This window comes from Micromys minutus (genome assembly GCF_963924665.1).
Source record: "Micromys minutus genome assembly, chromosome: 1".
NCBI classification, from domain to species: Eukaryota; Metazoa; Chordata; class Mammalia; order Rodentia; family Muridae; genus Micromys; species Micromys minutus.
This window is the reverse complement of record NC_137969.1, coordinates 174711102-174733734: the sequence shown is the minus strand read 5'-3', so window position 1 is coordinate 174733734 and position 22633 is coordinate 174711102. Positions and strand designations below refer to the sequence as shown.

Below are 22633 nucleotides of genomic sequence, written 5' to 3'. Positions count from 1 at the left end.
GCTTCTGCCTCCCAAGGAGCTTGGATTATAGCTCTTCAGAGTCACTTTTCTATAAGCCTGTGCTCAGTTTGACAATAAAATTAATGAACTGTAAAAAGCCAGAGCAATGTTTTCCACAGAAAACTGTGGACTCTGACTTCTGCATGCCCTACAAATCAAATTTTGCTAAAATAGCAAAAACCCACCATGCTAAGAATGTGTTAAGAATACACACTCAGACACGTGTTTCAATAGTATATTTAACTTATTAGAAGGGTGCCGGTCACACCCAGAGTTATCATGCTGTGCCCATGTATAGCACGGATACTCTCATATGTGTCAGAGTGTCTTGGACCAGCAAAGTGGTCACCATGGTGGGGTGAGGTTCTATGTAACCATGAAGACAGCAGCTTACCTCCTCTTTCCCTTGATTAATTCATCTGCTTGCTAAGAAATACATTTGAACATGCATGTCATTGTCATGTGGGGTACCCTTTCCACATTAGCTGATTCTTGTTAGGCCCGGATTCTTACTGAGAAGCATTTCTTAAAGCCCCCTAAGACCAAGCCTGACAGACGGCACAGGGGGAGTCCCACGAAACCCTTCTACAAGGACCTCGCATCTGCCTTTTTCCCCTCAGCTAATACCCAATCAAATTCACTTGTTGGACAGCAAGACCCTGGAGCTTCAAGATGTCATCACTCATGCCAGGATTACCATTGCCCCCGACGGCGGTGTGAGCCGCCTTCGCCTGAAGGGCTTCCCTAGTTCCATCTGTTTGCTGCGGCCCCTCCGGGAGAAGCCCATGCTGAGATTCTCTCTTAAAACGGGTTTCAGGGCGAATCTTTAAAGAGCTCATCCTACACACCCACTGTCTTCAGTGTTCTGGACACCTGGTGGTTCCAATAAACTGGTCACCCCACAAACTGGTCTTGGTCTCTTTTTGCCACCTGGTTGGTATCTTAAGAACTGGCATAGCTGTGAATGGTGGGAAAGCCTCCGGAAGGAGTGCTTTTTGGAAAAACACCACAAAACGTTGTTCTGCACCATTTGTCTGTAGATTCAACAGATAATAATGCATCCTTAACCCTTGGCTTTCAGATCTTGTTCAGGCACATTAAAACTTTTTGAGTAAGTATTTCTAAAGCTATCAATTCAAGAAACAATTGGCTTGTCATTATCCTGGATAGGGATGACTTTACCAAAGGTCTCCTCCCCCGAATGTCACATTTGGGTACTAGTGGCCATAGCAGACAGTCCCTTACATACTCTATGTGGTGCTGAGCCTGGAGTCTTCCCCCAATGTGGGGTGAAGGTAGGAAACAGAGGCTCAGAAGGTGCTATGCTTCCGGTAACCCCCAGTATTAGTGGTCAGATGGCTCTGGTCTCTTTTTCTATGGTGGAAGGTAGCAGCAGGCTGGGAGGTCAGGATGGGAACTCTTGGCTTAGCACCTCCTTATCCCGGTTCTCTTCGCTGAGCTGTATCTCCTCTCCTCTCTGATGCCCGCTGACCTCCCTCCCCCCCCACTCCCTCCAGCCCGCTGACTTCTCTTCCCCCCCCCCCACTCCCTCTGGCATCTTATTATGTACTCGCGGTTGGCCTGGAACGTTCTCTCTAGACCGTTCTGGCTTCGAACTCTCAGAAATCTTCCTTCCTCTGCCTCCCAAATACCGGAATTAGTGGCAAGCACCACCTCGCTAGGCTTTCCCTTTTCTCTGTGACCGCTCACCTGTCTGAGCTCTTCCTGCATCCTCCTAGCCCTGGTTCTCTGTTTCACACCCCTTCCAGATCTCCGTTTCAGGCCACTCAACTCCCCGAGTTTCCTACTGCTCCCAACCTATTTTCCTGCTCCCACTTGTATGCATTCTGAATCCCTTCTGTATCCTTCCTTTCCCTGGTCAGTCACCCCTGTCCTGCCTGGCTCTCTGTCGCTCCTCTCCTACCTGCCCAGTCACAATCGCCCCTGGACGTCAGCGTGTGCTGCAGGTTCAGGACCCATTAGCCAGGCAGCCCAGTCCCGCCTGTGGCCCGCAGCCCGAGGGAGCCCGTGGGTGTGCTGGGCGCCCCCTTGCACAGTTCTGCGTGTCCCAAGGCGAGCGAGCAGTGGCCATGGGCACGCGCGGACCCTATGCTCTGGTGGACACCACGCCGGCCAAGACCATCTTGGTGTACCGCAACGGGGACCAGTTCTATGTGGGCCGCAAGTTTGTGTTCTCCCGGCGCCGCGTAGCCAACTTCGAGGCTCTGCTGGAGCAGCTGACCGAGCAGGTGGCGGTGCCCTTTGGTGTGCGGCGGCTCTACACGCCCACGCGCGGCCACCCGGTGCTCGGACTGGACGCGCTGCAGACCGGTGGCAAGTACGTGGCTGCTGGACGGGAGCGCTTCAAGAAGCTGGAGTAAGTGCAGCCTGAGATCTCGTCCCACCCAGACTAATGCAATAGCACCCCCAACCCCCACCTAGCCCTCTGCACACAAGCGCACCTCACCCAGGGCCTTAGCCTGCTCTCAGGAGCAGCACACCCCACTTGGGGCCTCATGGGGCAGCTGGCTGCAGGAGCTCCCCACAATACATGGGGTTCAGAGAATCTAAGGGAGCAGCAAGGGGGTACAGATTAGTTTGCATTTTCCAGGCCCCCTTTTTTTGCTCTGAAATAGATGCACGGTATCTGCGGATGAGTCCAACACAGAGAAGCATTTAGCCTTCATTTTCTTCACTTCTTAGTTAATATGTCAGATTGGGCTCCTGTCTGCTGAATAAAACTAGGGAGCGTTTTTCCACTGGCCTTAGGTTCTGTAAGGCGCCTTAGGGTCTGTAACTGTGGAGTCACTGAGCAGTTAAAATTAATATCCACCAGATAATAAGATTCTAATCCTGTCACTGGCAAACAGACGCTTGCGACATCTAGCAGTCCTGGGGTTTCCGCCCGGGGATGAAAGGTCTTTCTCCATAGAGGAGCCTGCTAAGAGATAGTTAAATGAATTCGCTGTTTAAGTCAAATCTTCTGGGGGGCTTTCACAGCATCACCTCCAGTCCTGTCATTCATGTCAAGGCCTGGGGGGGTGGGGAGAGGGTGTGACAGGCCAAGAGTTAGGAGAGATGACTTAAGGTGTTAAGGTCGGGTGAGAGAGCCAGGAGAATGGGACTGAATCCAGGCATCCTCTCCTGAGGAACTTTGGGTACCAGCTCGAGTTCTCATAAGTAAAGAAGGCTGGTGGAAGTCCACCTCACCGCACCACACAGGGGCTCAGTACATGTCCTCCTTCAAAGTGCCTCCCCAGGATCACTTTACATCTCCCTCTCCCTCTGGAACCCCAAGGAAGTTACTCAGTGACTACCCAGCCCCAGCAGCCTTCCTCCCAACCCCCACCTTACCATCCCCCCCAACCCCCTGCTTGCTGGATGCTCTCTCTGGTCTGTGTTCTTGGGAGTGTAACACAGAAGAACACATAGCACTTTGCTGTTTTTGTGCCTTAATTTTCTGAATTAATTTTTTCGTTGTTGGGAAACATAATGGTTATCAGTTCTCTTCTGGGGGGACTACTGTTTATGAGAAAGTATGAAAACCAGGATCGTCTTAGGGTTTCCACTGCTGTGAACAGGCACCATGACCAAGGCAACTCCTATAAAAAAACATTTAACTGGGGCTGCCTTACTGGTTCATAGGTTCAGTCCATTATCTGGCAGAAGCATGGCAGTGACCTGGCAAATATGGTGCGGGAGCTGCTGAGAGTTCTACATTTTGTTCAGAAGGCAGCAAGAAGACTGGCTCCTAAGCAGCTAGGAAAAGGGTCTCAAAGCGCATGCCCACAGTGACACACTTCAACAAGGCCACACCTACTCCCAACAAGGCCACACCTCCTTGGGTCAAGCATATTTAGACCACCACAAAGACTTAAACTTAAAACTGACTAGCAACACTAGCTTGGAAAAAATGGAGCATATGAGACTCGTAGGAAGGTTAATGAACAGGCCTGTGGATGGACAAGGGGAGGGGCAGAATCCTAGGATGGGCAGCCATGGGCCAAGCTTTGCCTGGCTCACCCAAGTTTCAAAGAGGGAGCATAATATTTACCTTTTCTTTCTTTTAAAAATTAATTAATTAAACTATTTAAATCAATTAAAATTAAAGTTTAAATGAAATTAATTAATTATTTTATTTGAGACAGAGTTTCTCTGTAACAGCTAGCTGGAACTTGCTTTGTAGACCAGGCTAGCCTTGAACTCACAGAGATCTGCCTGTCTCTGCCTCCTAAATTCTAGGATTAAAGGTGTAGACCACCATGCTCAGCTTCTCGTTTGTTTGTTTATTTATTTATTTATTTTAAGGAGTGTTTAGGAACTGGAGAGATGACTCAGAGGTTAAAAATACTTTTTATTATTTATTTGTTTGTTTATTATATATAAGTATATTGTAGCTGTCTTCAGACACATCAGAAGAGGGCATCAGATCTCACTACAGATGGTTGTAAGCCACCATGTGGTTGCTGGGATTTGAACTCAGGAACCCTGGAAAAGCAGTTGGTGCTCTTAACCACTGAGCCACCTTTGCAGCCCAAGGTTAAGACAACTTCACCTCTTGCAGAGGATCCCGGTTCATTTTCCAGAACTTACATGGTGGCTCAGAGCTACCTGAAACTCCACAATTCTGGTCTCTGAGGGCATGGGTCAAACATGTGGTACATATACATGCATGCACATAGGCACTCATGTGTACACATAAAATAGACATAAATTAAAACAGCCACCAGAAGGACTAGACAAGGATGTGCTGTCCTGCTGGTGATTATATGCATAGTTCCCAGATCACTCCCTTGTGGAGACCCATCTTTTCTCTGCCTTGCCTGTGGGGGTTGGGCTTTGTGACTTGACTTTGTTAGTTCTTTTTTTTTTTTTTCCATCTCTAAGTTAATGCCTCTCTGCCTGTGGTTAAAACTATAAAGACTGGCAACACTAAAAAATGTATAGTGTGCTTTATTTTCTGTAACAAAGAAGGAGCCTTAAGATATGAATCTTCAGCTATTCTGTATTACCATTTAAAATGTGCTTTATTCTGCGGGAACATAGAAGCTAGTTTGAAAATCCTAAAGGTCAAAAGTTCTGGGAAAATGAGGACATCTCTGAAGCCTTGTGAATGAGTTGTAGGGTTCTCATTTCAGAGTCTGGCTTCTACTTAGTGCTGGCATGCAGTCAGGTTTCATCACAGCAACAGTAACCCTAACTAATTGTTAACAGGATCATGGGAGTATTGCTGTGACAGGCATACCATACGTTTTTGGAAGGATTGTGGGAGGATTTTGGAACTTAGGGCCGGAAAAGGCACTGAATGTACAGAACTTGACTGAGCTGCTCTGTGGGAGCTTGGAAGATAATGTGGAGAGCAGTGAAGACGACAGAGACCCTGCCCTGGGAAGTTCCACAGGGAAGTCTGAGAGTCACTTAAAGGCTATCAGGGCCGCTTGCTACTTTGAATTGAGGATTGGTGGTTTTGGTTAGACCAGAAGTACGGAAGTAAATCTTTCCTTTATTGGGATGATTGATGATGCTCAGACCTCAGCAGGTTTGGAAATGCTACTATCATCAGATGGTTGCCAAGAACAGCAGCAGCTGTGGTGGACTGGAGACTGCCTGAGCCTAAAAGACAGGGTGTTATAGAGGACAGAGCCTGAGATAGGGCCCAGGCCCTTTGGAGGAGTCAGAAGACCAGGAGGGAATCCAAGACACTGTGATTTACACTGTTGAAGTTTGGTTTTGATTTGAGCTGATTGTGACTGTGCCCTGGTTCTTCCCTCTTGAAGTAAGAAAGTATTGAACTTAATTTTGATTTTTACTGTTTGAGAGAATTTGACATATTATTTTTTAAAAAGACATTGAATGTTTTAAAGAGATGGAACTTTTAATGTGATTGAAGTTGTAAAGGCTGGGACTTTTGAAGTTCTTTATGTTTTATATTGTTATACTAATATTAACTTAGGGATAAATGAGAGAGATGCTCCAATTAAAAAAGTGAGGTGTTTGTGTGTCGAGTTGACAAGGGGTCAATTGTGCTGGCTAGTTTTATGTCAACTTGACACAAACTAGAGTCATCAGAGAGGAGGGAGTCTCAACTGAGAAAATACCTCCTCTGTAAACTCAGGCTGCAGGCAAACCCATAGGGCATTTTCTTAGTGACTGAGGGCAATGGGCCCAGCCAATTGTGGGGGGTGCCAATCCTGGACTGTTGGTCCTGGGTTCTATAAGAAAGCAGGCTGAGCAAGCCAGTAAGCAGCATCCCTCTGTGGCCTCTGCATCTGCACCTGCCTCTTGGTTCCTGTCCTGCTTGAGTTCCTGCCCCCACTGTTCTTGATGATGAACTGTTATATGGGACTCTGAGTGACATATAAGCCCTTTCTTTCTCAACTTAATTTTTTGTCATGGTGTTTCATCACAGCAATGGTAACCCTAACTAAGACAGGTAGGAACATTAATGAGCCCAGGGTCCTGGTCCTTTAGTGATCTGTTTGAAATGGTTACAGTCACTTTGGGAGAGTGGTATGTGAGGGTGTCCACTCTGCAGCACAGTCTTGTCACCTGCTCCGAGTTTGCTCCTTGATGAGCAGAGATGACTAACCATGTTTGTGTGCTGGCAGTCCCAGGCCTTCAGAGCCAGTGGCGTGAATGTGACAAGTTCTAGCACAGCCTAAACTACAGAGTCAAACAATCTAAAAAAAAAAACCTAAAACAAAACCAACAAACCAGCTAACCACCCACCCAACCAACTAAACGTCACTCCCTTCACCAGAAAAACCAGAATTAGTTAATTTCTTTTCTTTAAAATATCAAAAAGGGACTTATCTACTCTTAAAAATGTATATGCATGTCTTGCCTGCATTTTATCTGCATTAAACCACGTGCATGCCAGGTTCCTGCAACGACCAGAATGAATAGGGCTCTTGAATCCCGTGGAGTTTTACAGATGGTTCTGAGCTGCCGTGTAGGAGTTGAGAACTGAACCTGGCTCCCTTGGAAGGACGGTCAGTGCCCTTAACCACCAAGCCATCTCTTCCTCCTTAGATCATCACCTCCAAGTTACTCTAATGAATCCATTCCTAGGAGGGAAGAGTCCTATCACTGGAGGGGGTTGCACAGGGTAAGGCCAGTCAACACAGCTGGAGGTGCCCCAGGTCACAATGCGATTACATGCTGACGCGGATTAATTTCTGACTTGTGAGGTTGTCAGCTGCGTTGCTGACGTTGGCTTCACTGGGTGGAGGTTCATGGGTCAGCGTGAATTGTCCTTCTAACCACATTTTTTTTTTTTCTACAGCTATATTCATATAGTTCCCAGGAAGCCTTCAAAGATGAGAAAGTTGAAGGAAGTAAGTGTTTGAGACTAATAAGTGTTGAATTGGGCCAGTTGGGAACAGGTTTTATCAACTCTTTAAGCTTTTCGTGAACTACCATCTGGCTTTACTGGTTTTCCCATTTCCTATTTCCTGTTTTGTTATGTCTGCTCTAATTTGTGTCTCCCCCTGACCCCCGTTGTATAAGGAGGTGTCTCTCTGAGGGAACCTCTTTTATACCCCTTCTCTTTCCCTGTAGAATATACTACCCCTTACTCAGAGATCTACCACTGTGCCGGCTTGGTGACTGTCAAGGGCTTCTCTAAGTTAGTGACAGAGTTTTGGTTTAAGGAGGTCCCAGTGGGAGTTTCCAGGTTTGCGGTCAGACTGATGTGGAAAGTGCTTTAGACCATTGCGGGTACAATTGCAGCTTGCTGGCTTCCTTCCTGAACTCTCTCTACTTCTGTCTGAAGACCTGACTCCCTTCCTTCAGGCTGGCACAGAGGCTGCTATGATCCTGTTAATCAAGCATTTGATTGGACCATGTAGGGAAAGGGCTGGGTAACCACAGCAAATACTCCTCTGCTCAAACCCAGGTTGAATCCCTCCAACTCCCTCTAGCCTTACTGTTGCCCTGGAGGTTATCAGTTTCTTTCTTTCCCCATTCTCACTTATTCTTTTCACAATGGTCTTCCTTAGAGCCTGGCAGTGAGGAGATTATAACCCAGGGATGGCTGGGTCTCATTTGATACTCCCTCCACCACGTTTAAAGGCTACAATTGAAGATGTTCAGGAGGTTGAACAACTCCCTCCAAGTACATTATTGGAGGTGTGGTACAGTCTCTCTCTCTCTCTCTCTCTCTCTCTCTCTCTCTCTCTCTCTCTCTCTCTCTGTGTGTGTGTGTGTGTCCCTCAGCATGTGTATTTTCTCTGTTGGTGAAAAGAGAGACTTAAGCTCCTAGGTGGTGACGATGTCTCTGTGGGCACTGCTAGGCTGAGCAGTGTACTCCTGCTTCCTTCCTAGCCTCCCAGAGAGGACTATCCAAAGCACATTAAAATGGCTCAGTCATACAACTCACCATTAAAAAAATTGTCTATGTATGTGTGTGCCAGGGGTTCAAACTCAGATCCTCACACTTGCATTGTAAGTGCTTTACTGACTGAGCTATCTCCCCAGTCCCCTGTCTTGTCATTTTTAATGTAAAAGAATTGCAACATGTCCTAAAAGATGAATACCAAAGTTCACGAAGACTAACCCCACATGAACCTCAGTCACACTTGCCTGTGTGCATGGCAGGAGTCCACAGTTTCATGCAGAGACAGGGCTGCAAAAACCAGTGTCTTTCAAGAGCTGCCTTTCTCCTCAGGAGATGGCATGCTTCAAGTGAGTTTTGACCTGTCTCAGTTTCCAGACCTCACTGCTTCGGGGTAGCTGACCTTGTGAGACTATGTAGTCTTCTGGGAAAGAAAGAAGCAGTTTGATTGCACAAAATTGTAGATTTAATGTACAAAGTGATCTTGGAGTGACCCAGGGTGACTTAATATACTTTAAAAAGATTTGTTTATTTTACGTATATTAATGCTTTGCTTGCATGTTCTGAAGGTGGAATCCGGAGGATTTGGGCTCAAAGCTGTCCTCAGCTACAAAGTGTGTTTGAGTACATCCTGGGCTAAGTGAAACCCTGCCTCCAATCCAATCCAATCATCCAATCCAATCCCAATCCCAATCCAATCCAATCCAATCCAGTCCAATCCAATCCAATCCAATCCAATCCAATCCAATCCAATCCAATCCAATCCAATCCAATCATATCCAATCCAATCCAATCCAATCCAATCATCCAATCCAATCCAATCCAATCCAATCCAATCCAATCCAATCCAATCCAATCCAATATCCAATCCAATCATCCAGGTAGTAGACTCTAGGAGGAAGACAGACAGAGGTCTTCAGACTTCCATGCCACCCACAGACCTGCCTTCCAGTGCATGGCACAGGCATGTCGGCACATTACATACCATAGATGTAGGATGTCACCCAGGGGGCCTGCCAGCTATGTGGCCAGCCTACAGCAGGAGCCACCATGGTGTGCATGTAGGTGGAGAACAGATGGGGAAGAGAAGTGGAACAGACTGAACCTTATGAAGAGGGATAGCACTGGAAACTCAAGTGTGGACAGGAGGAGTCTCTTGTGAGTGGGCAGCCATGCCACCTGGAGCCAAGATGAGGTCACAGCCAGAGCTGCCACTGAGGGCCATGTCTGGGTCTGTGGCTACACAATGGCAGGGGTTGGTGTTGATGCTTGTGGCTCAGATTACCATTAGACAATATGAGGATGTCCCTGGTCTGGGCAGCCTCTGGGGACCACCTGGATGCTAGGGGCTGTGCAGAACTGGTCCCGCCCCTCACTGGATGCAGAGGTCTGGAGAGTTGGCCACATTTCTCATGGCTGGCAGCACTCAAGAGAGTGTGCCCTCTGCCTCACTCAGGCAGCACAGTAGGGGTGTGGGTGAGCCAAGTCAGTCACTTGTCTGCCATGAGATGGCATGGGTACAGAGATGATGCCCCCTAATCCCCACCCCCACTGACAACTGGGAAAGCTTCCCACAGGGTTGTGAGCTCAGGAGAATTAGCTCTACCCCTCTGCCAGCTGCAGCATTTGGGAGAGCAAGTAAATGCTGTCTGGGCAGCCCCAGGAGTGCCGGAGAGCTGGCCTTGCCGTGCATCTGCTGTTGAGGTGGTGTGGGTGCAGGGGTGATGCCTCCTCCCACTTGCCCCCAATACCTGTGACTGGTCCTGGAGTCAGGAGAGCAGTGAGCTAGCCCTGGCCTTCATTGGCTGAAGTACTCAGAGCTCTGAAGCACTGGGAGAGTGGGCTCCCCCCAGAGACTTGCACAGTGCAACTGGCTCTGAAGGCAAGGGCGTGTGAGCTGGCCCTGAAGGCATGAGAACAGAAGAGAAGGCTAGCTAACCCTACCTCCTGCTGAAGGTAGCACTGGTGGCCTAGCAAGAGCAGTGCTGGAGAGCTCCCCCTGGTGGTGCCCAAAAGGGAGAGCAGGTGGGCTGAGCAGCTCAGCTACTTTCTAGGCTCAGGTCCAGGGCTCTGAGATGGCCCACCCCAAATCCGATATCATCTATAACAGTTGGGTTGTGTGACAGGGCCAGTCCTGTTAATCCAAAGCTGCAGGGTCTCCATGACACAAAGCAACAGTAGGATGACTGGGAGGAGTCTAGATGAGGATCCAATACTCAGAGTGTCACAAAAGCCAGAATTCTTGAACCAGGCCAACGACTCATTGTGCTAACACTTGGAAGTGAAGTCGTGTGGCAAGAGATGTTCTGTGAGATACAGCTCTCATGATGGATGTCATCTGTGCTTTGTGTTTGTGTGTTTTCTGTTTTGGGGTCAAAGGGCAAATAGGAGGGGATAGGGAGATGAACAGGACTGGGGTGCATGATGTGAAAAAGAATCAGTAAAAAGTTAAAAAAAACCCCAACAAAACAACAGACACTGGGTCTGGCGGTTCACAGCTGTAAACTAATTAATGCTGCCCACATGGGCATGGGCACCCACTGGAGCACGGGCAACAGGCTATGTGACACACTGCCTCTCCGGGCAGTCAGAAACTACTAATATCTCTGTAGCTTGGGGTGGGTCTCTTAAGTCCCTCTCTTCTCTATGCTGGCCTGATCTGTGCAGGTCATATGCTGGCAATCACAGCTACTGTGAGTTTATAAATGGAATGTTTTTGCCTGGAAGATGTTATTTTGCAGCAATGTTCTTTGACTTTTGGCTTTTATACTCTCTTCACCCCTTTATGGAGACAGGAGGATCCCTGAGGGTGGCCATCCGTGACTCATCAGTTAATTACTTCCAGTTCCAGTAAGAGACCCTACCTTAAAAATGCAATCATAGGGGGCAGTCCATGACACCTGAGGCTGACTACCTGCTTCCACATGTGTGCATACTTGAGCAGAACACACATGTATGCACACATGTGTGCACACACGGTTGAGACAGCCAGAGATGAGTTAGGAAGAGCTGGATGTGGACAGAGTGGCTAGGGATGGGTGAGGGACAAGGGACCAGGGCCCCAGATGTGGCTCTGAGAGCTGACACAGTTGCTGGTGGTTTAGCTGAGAGGAGCCAGGTATGGGAAGAGGTCAAGGGCCCCTCACCTTCAGTGTTGCCCAAATGGATTTGTTGTTATCTATGATGAGGTCTAGATTGGATGTGTATGAGGGTGGTCAGTAATTCTCCTAAGACTGAGATGTCTAATGGACTCACCTCTCCTCCCCTGAGCATGTTAGGGACTATTGTATTAATATGAAGTACTTATTACAATCTGATAGGTACTACACAATGCCTTTTATAAAACATTCATTTAATTATGATAATTCTATAAGGTCTATCATCTCCACTGTTAGAATTAGCGAGCTGCTACTCAGGTTACTCAGCTCTGCCTGCTAGAGTTATGATCTGACCCAGGTCATCCAGCTTTCAGCCTGTGACTTCCTACCTGTGAGTCTGTGAGATTTGTCCCATTTCTGCCTCCTGGTCATATATATCTCTGTTATAGCCACTGGTAGCCAATGGGTAGAGTGGATGTCAAAGCCTGTACCCCTCCCTCTTCCAGGCCTGGCATGTCACATTCCCTCCCTTCTTCTAAATGTGGTTCCCAGTGGTCAGTGTCGGTACATTCTTGCCTCTGTGTTGTGTGATGGGCTGTTTCTTATTTCCTTCTCTGTTTCTGTCTTTGAAGTGAACTTATTGGTGACTTTTTATTTCTCTTGAGATGTTCAGACAAGCTCCTCAATTTGGCGGACTATGCTATCTAGTGCTGAGGTGGGGACAGTTTGGGAGGGAGAGATGTGAGTATGGAGCACGCCAATAAGTCCCCTTGCTGGACAGGCAGAGCAAAGCAGGACTTGGGAACTGGTAGAGCAAAGGTCTCAGTAGAGGCAAGGCCCCCATCCTGGTCTAAGAACCATATAGAAAGTGTGGGATGGAGGTGTTTGACCAAAGTCCTTCTGTGCCTCTAGATAGATGCAGATCAGAAAGTGGAGGGCTTAGCAGATTAAGGAGTTGAAAGAGACCGTCTGATAGTGTGTGAGATGTGAAGTACACTGAATAACCCTACAAAGATAGCATCCTGTGCAGTGTATGTTGTGTGAGACGGGAAAGCCCATCAGGCTTCATGAGGTGTTCGTGAGAGATGGCTCCTCAATGTCACTCTAGAGATAACTTTGAACTTTAGAAGGCAGTAAGTATGAGAGAGAGGAGGGCCTGGATTATGCTGAGCCACAAGCCCTCATATTTTGCCAATCCTGCAGCCTATATGGAAACGAGATAGGTCAGGGTTACCAAATGACAGAGGATGAAGAGGCTGATAGGTGTGCCAGGGAGGCACACTATTAGAGGCCTTATGCCCCAGGTGGGGTCTGCCATGCTGGGTGCTGGCCTGTGGTGGTAGTGACAGTGACAAGGGGTGAGATGTGAGAAAGGGCTCTATACTGTTCACATGGTGGATTGAGGAATAGAGACCAGTGGTATTGGCAACTCATGATAGCAAGGAGTGGCCCACAGGGTCTCTGGCCAGTCTGCTGTCTGGCACAGGGGTAGCCTTGACTCCCGACATCCTCTCCTTTTGCTTCTCTGTGCACTCCTAGCCAATGGGCTGGAAGAAGAGAGCTTTTGCTCTTCTGAGCCAGGGCCCCCAAAATTGCTTCCTATTTGAACATCCCGAGGTGAAGTCTTGAGAATGTCCTCCTCTTGCCTCTGCACATTCATTCTTAGGAAAGAGCCCTGTAGGCTTGGAGAATGTCCCACCTGGCTACCATATTCCACTCTGTAGTCTGAAAATGAAAGCCACCTCCTCTACTTCTTATCCTGTACTTTGTCCAGCAGACCATGGAGACACCTTGACTACCACTATGCATTTCTTGGGTGTACCACTGGGTCTGTCTTTAGTATGAGCCACATGCCCTCCTCAACTTTGTAACCCTTTTCTGTGTGTCTCCCTCCAGTTCTTGGAGTGCATGACCTTCAGCTTACATTACCCGGACATGGCCCTTACTGGCACCTAATGGAATGATGTTGGACCCCTGGTACACACCCACCTCTCTGAGTTCCTGGGGACCCATCCTCAGTGGTCTATAGACCTGGTGGTTTTGGGGTTGTGTTGCCCTTATTGTTGGTACTGACTAGTATTTGCTCATCTGAACTGAACTCTGAGCCCTGTGGGTTTTTTCTTTTTTCTTTTTTTTTCTTTTTGTTTTTTGTTTTTGCAGATCAAGCCGGTGGTACATTGTGACATCAACGTGCCTTCCAGGTGGCAAACACAGAGCAGGACATCCCGATACATAAAGTGAGTTCAGTGTCATGACTACAAAACTGGAGCATGACTCCTTAGGGGCAGTGCTCTCCAGCTGGGCCACCTGTTCTCAGCCCCTTCCTCACATCCTCTTCTGCTTCCTCTCCTCCGTCTCGCTGACCACATACCACCTTCTCTGTCATCAGCCCTCAAGCATCCTTCTCTGAGGATGCTATCCAGTAGGGTGCCACCATCTGCAGTAGCTTCCCTGAGGTAACAAAACAAAATAAAACAACAACAACAAAAACAAAACAGAGACAGTTAAAAAAGCTTTGCTTTTCCCTCTTTCTTCAAAGTTTCAAGGACTGTGCCTTGAAAGTCCCTCACCTTCAGTTTCTAGAAGGAATCATTTAGAAACACAGGCCAGGAGTTCCCATAGTACCCCCAAAAGGCACAAGCCTCCAGAGAACCAGAATCTCACCATAGGAAGCCTTTCTGGATCTGTAGTAATGTGCAGTTTGTTTAAAACGTAAACACTGGGAGCCTGGCAAGATGGTTGAGTGGATAGAGACTTGGCCACAGGTCTGACAACCTGAATTCAACTCCTGAGTACTAAAAGGTGCCAGAAAAAAATTGACTTCTGTGATCTCCACATTGGTTCTGTACTCACCCATTTATACACACATGTACAAATGAAAAATAAATAAAGGTTTTGGGGCATTGCTTCAGTGAGTGAAGGTGCTTGCTATCGAACCGGATAACCTCAGTCCTTGGACTCACATAGTAAAAAGAGAGAATTGACTCCTGCATGTTGCTTTCTGATCTCCACACAAATTCTGTGGCATACACAAGCACACACGTGTACACACAGGTACATGTGCCCACATATCTGTATGCACACACACACACACATGCATATACGGTAAAGGCAATTAAAAAAATACTCAAAAAGTATCTGGGTTTCTCTAACAGAAGTCCTGGTGTTTCTGAGTTTTACAGACAACATCTTTCTCTGTAGATCACATCTCATCTTTGGGAAATGTAACTTGCTTGTGAGTCCTGGCTGATGAAGATACACATTTCCATAGCTTCAGCTTGGGTTCAAGGCCCAGTATATCAGTGACTCTTGCAGAAGATGTATTTCACCTCCTTATGGGAGTGCTGGGAAGTTCCACTAGATGGACCCAAATAACCATCTAAATGCAGCATTCTTCCACCACAGAAAAAGCTGATCATGTTGGCCTGGAGAACTCAAGTCTGTGAAAACATGTGGAAGTTAGGGGTTCAGTGTCAGGCACTTAGGATAGGGAGGACTGTGACCTTTCCTTGCAGTGGAAGGAACAAGGCTGGCATGGCTTGTGAAGTGTGGCTTTTGTTCTGTGGAGGGAAAGCCTGGAGCTCTTTGGTGGGACACAGAGGCATCACATGAATGGTTGTGACCATAGAAGTGTAAAGTCTTTTATGCTGGAGTTGGAGGTTGAGGCTCAGAGTCAGGGGACCTGGTTCTGGCCTCTGAGATCAACACTCTGTAAGGACATCTCCCACCTCTGACACTCTGTAGTGGGCCCTCTCAGTTTGTAAAACACTTTCTTAGAAGTTTGCTGGTAAGAAGTCTCTAAATGCTGTGAGTGGTTTCCCAGGGACTCTGTGCTCTGCATAGGAGAGTGGTTTAGGCTAAGGAGGTGAGGTCATTAGAACTGGGGATAGAGGGCAGATATTTAGTCTGTTGGTGAGCAGGAGAAGGCAGGGACACAAGGTGACAGTTAAGATCATGCTCTTGATTATAGGTAGAGGTTGACTGTGTCAGAATCATGTCTGTGGTACTGCTCTCAGGGAAGCTGCCTGTCTGGCCATTACCAGCTGCCTAAGGCTCTCGGTAAAGCTTCAGGTTGAAAGATCTATTTGGAGACTTTGCCCATCTCAGCAGCTCTTCAGTTTTTTAGTTGTGAGACCTGGACCCGAAGTTTAACAACAGTGTATGCAATGAGTATGTGATGGTTTGAATAAGCTTGGACCAAGAAGTGGCACTATTATGAGGTCTGGCCTTGTTGGAGGAAGTGTATCATTGTGAGCATGGGCTTTAAGAGCCTTATCCTAGCTCCGTGGAAGTCAGTCTGTCCCTTTTTGCCTTCTGAAGAAAAATGTTGAACTTTCAACCCCTCCTATGTCATGCCTGGCTGGACACTGCCATGCTCCTGCCTTGATGATAATGGACTGAACCTCTAAACCTGTAAGCCAGCCCCAACTAAAGGTTGTCCTTATAAGAGTTGCTTTGCTCACTGTGTCTGTTCACAGCAGTAAAACCCTAACTAGGACAGAGTATAAGCATGTGGAATCCCATGTGAGTTGAGTTGTTTGGCTGATGTGGCTCTCCTCTTTAGGAGTGGTGGTGATGGTTTACACAAGTGGGCAACTTTGGTGGCATTGGCCTTGGAGGCATTTTGGCAGAAGAAGTGAACACTTAGAACACTTAGAAGTTATGTGTGTCAGAGTGAGTCAAAGTGGTCTTTGCTGTTAATCACAGAAAAAAATCTGTCTGCTCCTGTGGAGGAGGAGACCAGGGACTAGCTCCCCCTTACCTGCACCACATCATTGGGTTTGTTGAAGCTGTATTTGTGGTAGAGGTGAGGATAACTTCTGGTCAAGATGAAAGTTAGAGTCCCAAACCACCATTACTCTAAAGTATCTGTCATTTGTCCCTGCTGCAATGAGGACTCATATTGTATAAATGAGATGTGTAAACGACTCTTGGGATAGGCTTAGAGGCCACCCAATGGTCAACCTGTGCTGTGTTCACTGAGGCCCTGTCTCCTCCTTTCTGAGACAGTAGCAAACTGGGATTCATTTGCGGCTGGTTTATCAGCAGCTGATGTAAATTCTTCAGTTTTCCAGTTTTGGAAGTGGGGAAGCTGAGGCCCAAAGAGAGCAGCAGCAACTTCAGTTGTCTTCTGGTGCTTCATCTGAACCCGTCCTCCGATGGGTATTTGCTATAGGTACCAGGTCAGAGAAGACCAAGAAACTGATGGAGACTTGTACTAATTAGCTCACTGTCCATCAGGGATGGGTGGTGGGACATGGAGTCATATTGTCCTCGAATCAGCTTTAGAGACCATGGCATTGACTTTAGCATTGAGGACCTTCCAATTCAACTCAGCTTGCAACTTGAATTGGTTCTTGAGTAAAAGTGTTTGGGTTGCTTTATCATAGTCTAAGTTATTCATATTTAAGAAAAAAACCTCTCCCACCTCAAGCAAACAGACAAGCGAGAGAGAAACAACAGCAAGTAACATAAAGAAACTTCCAGAAGTTTTCAAGCCTGAGTTGTAAAGTTTAGCTCACACACTGTTAAAGAATAGGCTAAAAGAAATAAGCCTTAAACAAATAAAAAACAGGTTCTATGTGGTCCAGGTGGTACCAGAACTTAGCATCTTCCTGCCTCAGCTTCCCATGTGCTACAAATGTGTACCACCACACATGGTCAATGTGTTACCTTATTTTAAGGAAAATTATGAGACTTGGAAACTATTTTCAAGGAGTGGTGATTGCTGGGCAAAGCAAATGAAATAGGAACTTTGGTTGAACTCTGAAGAGCTTCTCAGTACCCCTCTCTCCACATGGGAAGAATTAAAAAAGCTTCTTGGGGTCTTATTGCAGCCTGGAGACTGAGAGTAAGGCAGGAATTTTGCCGACTATTCAGAGGATCATACAGCATTTCTGTTGAAAGTATGTCTAGGCTCTATAACAAGGAATGTGCCTGCATCTTTTACAGATAATCTCTTTTTTAATTTTTGATCTGGATATGATTTTTTTCCCTAATTTACCCATCATAGGAAATGTATTTTTGGGAAGTATAATTATGTCACATTCATTTTGGCACCTTTAGTTATATAAAAAGATGCTTTCCAAGCTGTGCACAGAGCTCAGCTGTTAACCATGTGGCCTCACATGCAGAAAGCCCTGGGTTCCATCCTTAGTGATTCATAAGCCACAAGTGGTGGCATATGCCTATAATATCAGCGCTTGGAGGTAGAGACAGGAGCATCGGAAGGGCAACACCGTTCTTGGCTGCACAGAGAGCTAGAGATCAGTCTGGGCTGTATGAGACCCCAGCACAGCACAGCACAGAACAAAACAAAACACTACTTTTCCTAAAATCATTGTGTCAGTGGACTCGAAGACTGTCCTGCAGGACTCCGTGTACTCTTAAGGGTTAATCAGCGTATCAGAATGTTTTTGCGTTTCTGTAAGTACATCTATTTTTTTTTCCTTTTTTTTTTTTTTTTTTTTTTTTTTTTTTTTTTTTTGAGTGCAGTGTTTCCCTTCGGTTTTAAGGCAGTAATGATGCTTTTTTTCTCTTACCCTTACAGTGTTTTCACAAATGGAAGATTATTTATCCCTCCTATAAAAATCATTATACCCAAATTCAGCTTGTCAGATTGGAATAGCGTGCTGGCCATGATTGGAGAAAAAGTCTTCCCTCTAGGAGGAGTTCGAAAGTAAGGTGCTCTCATGTCAGGGTTAGGGGTCAGGGGAGGGCAGAGAGCTGGGTGTCCTACCTTTATTTTAAGCTGGTTTCATTAACCAATCTATTCAACAGACACTGGGCTGTGCAGAAGACCTCAGGTAAGATGGCTCAGTGGGCAGAGTGCTTGCCCACGTACTTGATGATCTGAGTTTGATCCCTGGAACCCTTGTGGGCATGGAAGGAGAGAACTGACCCCAAAAGGTTGTCCTCTGACTTTACACTTGCCCTCTATCACACATGTATCCCTCTTTGTGCACACACACACACACACACACACACACACACACCACCACCACCACCAAAGAACCTTGCTTCCCAGAACCTCTTCTTAGGTGAGCAGCAGCTGGAGGAGGTGCTGTAGTTGGTAATGGTCTACAGAAGTTGGGGGACCATGTGAGGAATCAGTCTTCAAGACAAGACACAGAAGATGAGTGAGGAAGTTTTGCTTATACAGAGCAAAAGAGCTCAAAGGAATCAGCCCAGCACCACAGCCTCTAGCCAGAGCTTTAGGATCAAATCTTGTTTTTCTATCAACTGAACTTTGTGATCATAAAAACATCCATTTTTGATACCTTTCTCTAGTTTACCTAAGTGCTCAGTGCTTCAGTCAGTGTGGCATGCTGTATGTGCCAACAGAGGAGCAGTGATGCTGGTTGGTAAAGTCTGGATAGATATGGTGCATGGGGGAAGGTCCTAATCTGTCACTGAAGGAGCCATATTGTCCTGGTTGTTCATGTTAGTGTCATTGGGCTGGGATCTAGGCCACTAGGATTATGATGTTTGAGGGATTTCTTGGTGTAGCCATCCAGTGTCATCTTTGTTGGGTAGATGTTCCCCTTTTTTGGTTGGCGTTGCCTAATCTGAATCTTAGCCATGTATGGGGGATGAGGGGTACCTGGGTCCCAGCCAAGTGTGGTGGCTGTGGGGTTCTGATAAAGAGCTGTTCTGTCCATTGGGACAGGAGAGTCTCAGATAAATGGAGATGGGCTAGAAGGAGAGCCCAAAAGGGGAGGTGGGAAAGGACTAGGGAATGGAGATGAGCTTGGAACAGTGACTCCTACAGGCGGGCTGCAGCAGGATGAAGGGTAAGTCTGCAGATGCTGGAATTTAGGACAGGAAGGGAGGATGAAGGTCCTCTACCTGCCTAGTGTGGCAGCTGTGTGTACCTGCTAGAAAGAAGTTCTATGGGTCAGTGGAATCCCAAAGGACTGGAGATGGGCTAGCAGGACAGGTTGAAGGGGCTGTGAGAATGAACCAGGAGGGCCCTGGTTCATCACCAAGATTCTGAGTCCCTAGGGAGTCAAACTATACCTTTATTTTGGGAAAGTAGTTGAATTGGCCATTAAAGCAAAAGTTTGGAGACATCTAGAGGTGTTTATCATATTCTCTCTCTCTCTCTCTCTCTCTCTCTCTCTCTCTCTCTCTTTCTCCTATTTGTGTGCGTTCATGTGCATGTGGGGTGTAAGTCAGAGGTCTCTGCCAGGTTATTCTTGGGAGCCATCACTTTGTTTTCTTTAGGTCGGGCCTTTCACCAGGGGAATTGCTAAGTAAGCCTGTCCATCATACCCATGGGATCCTCCCACCTCTCCCATCTCCATGGTGGGAATTACAACTGCATAGTCATGCCTGGCTTTCTCTGGCTCCAAGAACCGATCTTGGATGCTCAGGTCACGGAGCCATCTCCCCAGACCCTATACTCCTCAATTAGTGAGCTTCATCAACAGTAACTTACGTAGAATGCTTCCAACTGCTGTGCCTAATGTTGAGATAGAGGGTACGTTGTTTAGTTACACGACCTCACTTGTTCATGTATTTTCCATTTGCGAAGTTCCTTCTCTGGTACTGGTCCAGCTGCTCTGTGTGCTGTGCACTCTTCCTGTGCAGGGCCATACTCGGCGTCATGCTGAGGGACGAGCTTTCTCTGCACTCTCTAGAGCATCTCTTGAGTCCTTCAATCCCCAACTTCCTTCTTTAATTCTGAAATTTAGTCTTTCACGGCCACACATCTCCTCCTTTTCTGTTTTATTTTAACTGAGTTTTTAGATACTTTTAATCTGGATGTTAGCATGTCTTCTCACCCCCATATCTTAGTTTTTCTTATACATCATACTTATTCCCATCTTTTCCTTGAAGAGAGTTCCAGAGTCTTCCACACAGAGATTTGTCTTCTAACCATTTTCTCACCACCTCATAATTCTGTTCTCATTATTCTATTTCAAATCTGCTTTTCTCATGTTTTTTTTTCCCTCTCCTTTTATTTACCACTGGCAATCCTTCCCATCACATTGCCTGGCCACTCCAGCACTTCTGGTTTTGGTGGGACACCCTTTTTGGCTCTGCTTTCTGCCCCATAAGACTGAAGATGGCTTTGGGCAAGCCGCCTTCTCAGGTTTCAGTAGTGAACACCACTATCACAAAGCTATGCTTCTCTGGTCTTAGCCTTTGCAATACCACCTCTGCTGGGGGCCCATGGCCTTCCTTCCAAGCTTGCTCTGGGTTTCCTGGGCTTGCCACTTCTTTTTGTTTTGTTTTGTTTTCCTTTTTTTTTATCGGATATATTTTATTTATATTTCAAATGTGCATCCCCTTTCCCTGTTTCCCCTCCATAAACCCCTATTCCCTCCCCCTGCTTCTATGGGAGTGCCTCCTACCTACCCACCCCCTCCTGCCTCTCTGCCTTGACATTCTTCTACACTGGAGCATCAGAGTCTTGGCAGGACCAAGGGCTTCTCTTTCTATTGATGCCCAACAAGGCCATCCTCTGCTACATATGCAGCGCGAGCCATGGGTCTGTCTATTTCTACTCTTTGGATAGTGATTTAGTCCCTGGTAACTCTGGTTGGTTGGTATTATTGTTTTTATGGGGTTAAAAACCCCTTCAGCTCCTTCAATACTTTTTCTAACTCCTCCTTTAGGGACCCTGTTCTCAGATCAATGGTTGGCTGTGAGCATCAGCCTCTGTATTTGTTCTAATCTGGCAGAGCCTCTCAGGAGACAGCTATATCAGGCTCCTATCAGCATGTACTTCTTGGCATCTGCAATATTGTCTGGGTTTGGTGGCTCTATATGGTTTGGATCTCCAGGTGGGGCAGTCTCTGGATGGCCTTTGCTTCAGTCTCTGCTTCAAACTTTGTCTTTGTATTTCCTCCTGTGAGTATTTTGTTCCCCCTTCTAAGAAGGACTGAAGCATCCACACATTGGTCTTCCTTCTTCTTGAGTTTCATGTGGTCTGTGAATTGTATCTTAGGTAATCTGAGCTTTTGGGCTAATATCCATTTATCAGTGAGTGCATACCATGTGTGTGTGTTTGTGATTAGGTTACCTCACTCAGAATATTTTCTAGTTCCATCTATTTGCTAAGAATTTTATAAAATCATTGTTTTTAATAGCCGAGTCATGCCCCACTGTGTAAATATATCACATTTTCTGTATCTATTCCTCTGTTGAAGGACATCTGGGTTCTTTCCAGCTTCTGGTTATTATAAATAGGCTTCTATGAACATAGTGGAGCATGTGTCCTTGTTCTATGTTAGAGCATATTTTGGGTGTATGTCCAGGAGTGATACAGCTGGGTCCTATGTCCAATTTTCTGGGGAACCTTCAGACTGGTTGCACCAGCTTTAAATACCACCAACAGTGGAGGAGTGTTCCACATTCTTGTCAGCATTTGCTGTCACCTGAATGAGTTTTTGATCTTAGCCATTTTGACTGATGTGAGGTGGAATCTCAGGGATGTTTTGAATTGCATTTCCCTGATGAATAAGGATGTTGAACATTTCTCTCAGTGTTTCTCAGTCATTTGATATTCCTCATTTGAGAATTATTTGTTTAGCTCTGTCACCCATTTTTAATCAGATTCTTTGATTCTCTGGAGTCTAAGTCCTTGAGTTCTTTGTATATATTGGATATTAGTCCTCTATCGGGTGTAGGACTATGCCACTTCTTAATCAAGCCTTTTCCTTGCTGTGGTATCAAGGTGTGCTACTTCTTCTGGGCCTTGTTAGGTCAAGGATGTTTCATTATGTCCTCTTATCTAAACACCTGGAGAAGTGGTCCTTCTGTCCTCACTGCAGAGGCCTCTCTCTTCCCTGTCTAACCCCCATAGACCTGTTCCAGCCTCAGTCAAGGCCTCTGCTGTGTCACCGAACCTGCTCTGCCCCTGTGGCTCTCTGCTGTGATCTCTGCCATGCTCTCCCGTGTTTCTTCTAGAGTTGAGCCAAGGCAAGCAGCTCTCTGGAGAGGCCCCAGGAACAGCAACAACAGCATCCTACACTTGATGGAAATGAAATGGCCAGTATGAAATTCCCAGGCCTTGAATCAGATTTATGAGTCAGCTGGAGTGTCAGGTGGCCACCCAGGGATCAAGTCCTCCCTGGAGAGAAGGTTAGCTCTGTGGGTTCTATCTGCTCCTTTGGTCTCACAGCCACCGGCCTGTCACTCCACAATGGACTGGGCCATTTCTTTCTGTCATAGCTTTCTGACAACAGCCAGA

At 46.7% G+C, this 22633-nt stretch overlaps 2 protein-coding genes across 2 annotated transcripts in view; both read left to right on the top strand.

Annotated features, from left to right (window-relative positions):
- Window positions 1–830, top strand: part of ALLC (allantoicase) — a gene marked incomplete at both ends in the record, with an annotated part of 31903 nt that extends 31073 nt beyond the window's left edge. The window contains one exon of the mRNA XM_080940010.1: window positions 621–830. Coding sequence (XP_080796136.1) covers window positions 621–830 — 210 coding nt within the window. The remainder of the gene's footprint in view (window positions 1–620) is intronic.
- A 1260-nt stretch (window positions 831–2090) lies between these two features.
- Window positions 2091–22633, top strand: part of DCDC2C (doublecortin domain containing 2C) — a gene marked incomplete at both ends in the record, with an annotated part of 36317 nt that continues 15774 nt past the window's right edge. Inside the window, 4 exons of the mRNA XM_080916107.1 lie at window positions 2091–2377; window positions 7286–7337; window positions 13594–13670; window positions 17984–18112. Of these exons, the coding sequence (XP_080772233.1) occupies window positions 2091–2377; window positions 7286–7337; window positions 13594–13670; window positions 17984–18112 (545 nt within the window). The remainder of the gene's footprint in view (window positions 2378–7285; window positions 7338–13593; window positions 13671–17983; window positions 18113–22633) is intronic.